This window comes from Epinephelus fuscoguttatus, linkage group LG14 (genome assembly GCF_011397635.1).
Source record: "Epinephelus fuscoguttatus linkage group LG14, E.fuscoguttatus.final_Chr_v1".
In the NCBI taxonomy this organism is placed as follows: Eukaryota; Metazoa; Chordata; class Actinopteri; order Perciformes; family Serranidae; genus Epinephelus; species Epinephelus fuscoguttatus.
In genome coordinates, this window is record NC_064765.1 from 14,831,911 (window position 1) to 14,838,544 (window position 6,634).

Sequence of the window (6,634 nt, forward strand, 5' to 3'; positions counted from 1 at the left end):
TCTCCACCACAACAAGGTAACAGCACAGAGAGAGGAATGAAAGATGGAGCTGCATCAAAATGGTTACCTTGAGCATTTGTTTGGTGGCTAGCATGAGCCACTTGGCATTGTAGCACATTATATTAAGCCAGATCTATACTGAAATACCATATCAATAAATTAGGACTCTTACTGGATTACTGTGTTGCAAATCACATGAAAAAAGTGATGCTGCGAGATAGAAAAGCTGCTGTTTTACCATCAGTGAGTGTAATTCTGTGAGGTTTTATGATTTACACCTACCCAGGGGAATGTGTAACTATGTCCTTATTACCTAGAGTTATATTGTAACTTGTCTCCGTGGTGAAACTGCTTTTATTTTAGTGGTGCATGAATCAAACCTTAGTAATAATTTACCTTACAACCAGGCAAATGTTTGAACTAACACACACCTGGTGCAACAGGCTGTTTTCCATCTCTTCTCCATGCTTTTCTGCCTCTGAGCTACCTTCAAAAAAACTTTAAACATTCAATCTGCTCCCTCCTCATCAGGTCCAGCGCATTGAGGAGCTGAACGAGCTGGACATGGAGCTGTACGACTACGCCAGGGACCTGTTCCAGCAGCGCTACCAGTACACCAGGCAGCAGGAGAGGCGGCAGCAGCGCATCAAGAACCACATGCAGCAGAGCCACCAGGGCCTGGGCCTGGGCGTCAGCCTGTGGCCGTCCCACGGGCGGCAGAGCTCGGTGTCGACACTGGAGGACGGAGAGGGGGAGCGGGAGGAGCGCGAGGAGGGCGAGGAGGGCGGCAGAACGGAGGAGGCGGGCAGCAGGCTCCCTACTGAGGACTACATGAACCAGATCATCAATCGCTGGTAGCAGCAGAACGAGAACAAACACACAGACACGCATATGTAATGTGAAACACACACACACACACATACACGTACACACACATACACACACATACACAAAAAGTGGCGCCTGCATCAAAGACCCAAATGACTGACAAACAGACTTTACTGAGGAGTTGGGCTGCGGGAATGAGAGTCGCAGTGGTTGCTATGGAGACCTGGGCTTGGTCGATTGCATCAGCTCACATTATTGAGGTTTGCCCAGTTGTTATTAGCACCCGCTTGCCCTCCCCCCCCTCTGAGTTTCTCTGTCTCTCCTATCATCATTACTGACTGAGCAGAGAAGAGATATTTTTAAGAGTTGCTGACAACTGAGTATCTCATCCATCTCTCCCTCCTCCTCATCCTCCTCCTCCTCCTGTATTCCTCTTGTTCTCTGTGGCCTAATATGGAGCATGAGAAAATAAAATTAAGTCTGTGAATTCCCACTAACTCTCGCTAAAGGACCAGTCTACTTCCCGGATGCTCCGATTTCAAAGGGACTGGGGAAGCTATAAAAGTATGCTAATGGCTGAGCTGAACAAAGAAATCGGTGGGAGTACATGAGAGAGACTGAACCTGAAAGGAGAGAAAGAAGCGAAGAAAAAGTTGGACTGAGTTGTGTAATAAAGCTTTCTGCTTCAAAAAAAAAAAAAAAATCAGCCATCTCACCCATGAACACGCTTTGGTCATGAAATAATGACTCATTCTCATTTTAGGATGATTTCATTTGTATTTTTCCTTTTTTTTTTGTTTATGCTTTTTTTTAAAGCAGAATTGTAATAACACTGAGACCAATATTGCTGCCTAAAGAAAAGTGATTCCTTTATTTCTTTATTTTTATCGGTTTTATAAGTCAAAGCTAACGGATCGGATTGATGTACAATGGACCATAGCCATTACTGAAGCCTTGCATTTTTGGGAGGGGGAGGGGTAAAAAAAAAAAAGTGGCCTATTTCTCTGTTAAAGGTTCCCAAAGTTCCTGTTGCTTTAACGAGTTCATTATTTCTCCTTTCCTCTCCGTATTTGTGTGTGTGTGTGTCTCAGTCCTGCGGAGAATGACAGCCAATTACAGAGTCGAATCTCACATAGGTGTGAAGAAATCAAAGGCAGGCAGAGGAGAGAGAGGAGTGTGTCTGCCGCAGGTTGTTGCCAGGAACCGCGCTGTGTGAGCGGCAAGCGCTTTGGAAACCTTAACTCAGACAAATGCTCGAGATGGGAGTTGTGGAACTACTGGTCACCATGGCAATGTGAGCCCTTAATGCAGTGGGTGGCATTTTCAAAAAAATTTTTTTCTTTCTTCTTCTTTCTTTTCTTTGACCTAGCGCTGTCTTGTAAAAGCGGCGGTCTCAAACAAGCCGCCTTCCCACCTGCTGAAAGGGCGCACACGGCGGCGGTGACCTGCGGTTCATTAGTGTAACCGGTATTTTACTGGGTTTTACCCTGAGGAACACACGGGGCGAGGTAGCAGTGCCTCTATGTACTGGGATCATACTCAACATAATTATTGCCAGATATTATTATGTCTGCATTATACTACAGTAATTTCTCTGACTACTCGTGTGTCTGCGTGGATGAGTGTGTTTCTGTGTGTGTGTGTGTGTGTGTGTGTGTGGGTGTGTGTGTAAATAGTATGTACAGTATGCCTCTGATTGGCGTATGTGTATGCCTTTGTAAATAGTGTGTGTGACTGAGAGAGGATGCCTGGTGAGTTTTGTGAATGACTGGTTCCATGACCAATTACCTTGCCATTTTTTGTTTATTTGTTTTGTTTGTTTGTTTGTTTTGTTTGTTTGTTTTGGGGTGGTGGTGGAGGGGCGGGGCAATAGAGTCCCTCCAACAGCAGTCGTGGTGATGCAAGCCAATAATACTCCCCTCCTTTGCCCTTCGACATTTTCCTTTCCCCCTTTTCTTAACGTAGTTACTCATCAGGACTGTATCACTATAATAGTCTAAAATCCTAATTTATATTTTTAAAAATCTGCCCGTGTGACACGTCTTTACCTAAGGTTGGGTTACAACAGCCATCTCTACCAGTGACACCAAATTTTTTGCCCCAAGCAGGAATTTTAACCCCTGTATTTTTAATTTGTCGTGTGCTTGTGGTTCAAGCTTTTTCATACGATAGGGTACAGAATTTGGTGGTTCTGGTTCTCGTTTGGCATAATATCCGCTCTGATCCAGATGAATCTCTTACTGAAAACTCTCCTCCTGCACTGGAGAAAAAAAAATATATGTAGCTTTCACCTGTTTAACCAATAAACATCACCGTAAGTAGACCCATTTGTGCTCCCAGCACTCGGTACGTTATTCCATGATTCGGTAGCTGTCCCTATGCAAACCGTCAACGCAGCCACATTTTCCTCAAACACCGTGTCCGAACTGAACGCAACACAAGCGTCAGTGACAAAATAAGTTTGATTGCATTGTTTTCTACTTGAATGTCTTAATTTACCGACCACAAGCGACGCAGCTGATTATTCCTGACGCTTGTTTTGAAAGAGACGCAATGGACGAGGAACGGCTGATTTGAAAGTAGACCCACTCTTAATGAGAGCTGCAAGAACAAATCGATTAGTTGTCAACTAATAAAGTAATCGCCAAATAATTTGGTAATTGGGTTGCTTAATCAGGTTGCGTAATTCTTTATGACAGTAAACTGAACATCTTTGGGTTGTGGTTAAAACAAGACATCTTCGGCTTTGGCAAACCCTAATCGACATTTGTCACCATTTTCTGACATTTTAAAGACCCAATAACTAATTGATTAATCAAGAAAATAACTGACAATGAATATAATCATTAGCAGCCCTGTTTGTGATTGTAGCACTCAGTCTCAGTGTTCCCCACGCAGACCTCAGAGATAAATCAAGGCTATTTTCTTTACTAGTTATCCAGCAACTGGTTGAATCATCAGAGAGAATTTTGTGACCCCACAGTCACAAATTTAACCTTTACATCCTGCTTTTCCATAGAAGGCAATGGCTACGTACTGGCATGACCTGGGGTCTGATTTATAAACACTGCGCACACACAAAACAAGTTCCGAAAGAGGCGTACGCTACTTCCCACACAAAAGTTGTTGGATATCTAAAGCAGACTTGATGGGAGGAACCTTGACCCATGAGACAGGGAATTGGCGATGAAGATGGTGAGGTGGAAGCCTAATTGTCGAAATTGCTGGATTTTTTTTGGCTCCTGCCGTTTTCGCTTTTGTCGGTATGTACATTTTCAGCATGGATCCCACGCACTGCTTTATAAATGAGACCCCAGAGCAGCTGACTTAGCGTAGTACATTCCAGCATTGAGAAAGTCTGTGGAAATTTCAGGTTTAAACACTGGTTTCACCCCGGGTAAACATTTTATCAGTCCGAAAATAACTTCAGAGTCGCAACCTCCCACTGGATAACTTGGAATGAAAAACCTTCTGACTTTTACCCTTAGAGTTACATATGGAATATGATGTGAATAAATCTCAAAGTGTTTAGTTTTCGAAATATAGATCATACCTGCTGTATCCGACAAATATTAATTCCTTAACGGCTAAAATGAAACTTTGACGGTGTCTGTAATCGGCCAGAGATGGTTCGTTGGGGAATAGAAGCACAACTCGTGTGAACTTGTGGTTCAGCAAAACCAGCAGTGGTCACTCTTAACTGGAAAATCTAGCTGATTGAATCATGTTAATTTTAACCTTTTCATATTAATAATTCAAGATGATCATGTTAACAGTTCTGCATCAGGACTTGCGAAACAAAAGGAAACATAAGTAAGCTACGCATGTTATTCCAGTGTGTTGAATACGTCATCAACATGTTATTTAGTATCCTCTTCATCTGATTTTAAGGTTGTAAAGAGTTTCTGCCACCAAAAAGTCACAATAGATCTTTGAGTTAATTATAACTAAAGCTGATGAGGTTCAATAAGAGATTCAAAAAGGATTCAGACGACTCATATCTTTCATGAAATGTTCTTGAACCCCAACTCTGTCTACAAGCAATAAGAGGGAAGACCAGTGAGGCCGTGGAGAGGAGAATGTAAAAGTGTGAAAAAGACATGTCACAACATGATTTAATTAAAGTGAATGTAGTCTAAGTTTGGTCTCATCCGGTGAGGGGGGGGGGGGCAACAGGAGGACGCATGCTTCCTTGATATAAGATAAATAACATGTTGCATCGTGTTAACAATAGATTTTTTTCTTTTAAACGTCTGAAGGCAAGAGAAACCAACAATTAAGCCGCCCACCACCCTCCTTGTTAAATTTCAACTAATCACCCTGGATCCTTCTGTGTCTCTCCTTTTGATCAGCTCCTTTTAAATCAGGGATGATTCATGGAGGAGAGAAGAACAAGGGAGAGGGGGGGTGGGGGGGATGATGAAAGGTATTGGGATGCATCCAGCGTCAATATGCTGCTTTTTGTGTAGCCTTCAAAGTAACGCAAATGGATATGGGAAGAGAGATCTCCCTTTTTTTGTTTCGTATTAACTTCCCCTTCATTGTATTCTTGAAACTGGAGACTTGAAAACACTGCAGCTCCAGGCACTTTGCCCACAACCTCTTTTTCAAAATCAGACTTGCGTTTGGGCTCCGAACCAATATCTGGCTCCGCATTAGAGGTTGAAGGCAGAATACAAAACTGATTCTGTACCTTCAGAGTGTTTTATTTTCAGCGCTCCAGTTTCAAGTGACCATCGGACCCTTGTACCTGAGCAGTGTGTGAAAGACAAACTAAATCCTTTCACTGAAATGATTCCAGGAATTGACGCCGTGAAGCTATACTCAAATATTTTATGTCTCATCACTATGTATATCTGATGTCTTAACAGCGTTTCCTTTGTGTCAATGAAGCAACCCAGGTGTCGCTAACATCCTCATTTTTTTTCTTTTTGTTATTTTTATTTTTTTTTAAAGATGTGTTAAAAAGAGTGTGATAGAGACTTTTTTTCAGATTGGTGTGCAGTCTGTCTCTGGCTCCTTCTGTATGCATCATTCTGGGTTTGTTTCTTATGATTGCAAAAATGAATCATCAAGCCACCAATTAAAATATTTCATTTTTACAGACCTGACTGTGTTTTGGTTGTCACTGCATATCATTTATGATGCTTCCCGCTCTGTCGCTGCATTATCAGGCATGAAAAACATCTCGCCTTTTTTTTTTTTTTCTTCATAAGATGGAAAATACATCCAAGGTACTGAACTTGAAACGCGGCCACATTTTCCTGTACTCTCTGATTTTTTTGACATCCTGTGTGGGAACTTTGCCCTCCAGGTTTCTGCTCTTCCATCCACAGGCCGATCTATAACTAGAGGACGTTTCTACCGCTCGCCTACACTAACCACAAGACCGTGACCCCATAAAGCAGCCTATCCCCCCCCTCCTTCCACTAATGACAGCCTCAGCCCTGTCAACAGTGATCTACAGCCTAATTCAATCTGCAGACACTTGGGGCCTGCCTAACACACGTATATGCACACAAATACGCTTCTTTCCTGTGCTGTGGCAGGTAGGCGTTTGGCGAGGAGGGGATGTGGAGACTGTGAGCTGGTATAAATATCATTCCCCGTCCTTGGCTGAGCATGCAAAGGAGAGGGAGCAGAGCACGGGCCTGTCTCATCAAGAGTCCGGTGAGCTTCAACTTTGACCCCCTCGAGGCTGGGCAGAAAAATAATTTGCCTGGACAGCGACAGGCTGAGGCAATTGCCTAGAGGGAGATGAGAGCGGGCAGACAGCGCCGACGAGAGCAAGGGTGTAAAGGAGACG

The 6,634-nt window shown here is 43.2% G+C and overlaps 1 protein-coding gene across 1 annotated transcript in view; it reads left to right on the plus strand.

Moving 5' to 3' along the window:
• Window positions 1-5,939, plus strand: part of hs6st1a (heparan sulfate 6-O-sulfotransferase 1a) — a 112,291-nt gene extending 106,352 nt beyond the window's left edge. The window contains exon 4 of the mRNA XM_049596181.1: window positions 532-5,939. Coding sequence (XP_049452138.1) covers window positions 532-858 — 327 coding nt within the window. The 3' untranslated portion in view covers window positions 859-5,939. The remainder of the gene's footprint in view (window positions 1-531) is intronic.
• Window positions 5,940-6,634: the final 695 nt, after the last annotated feature.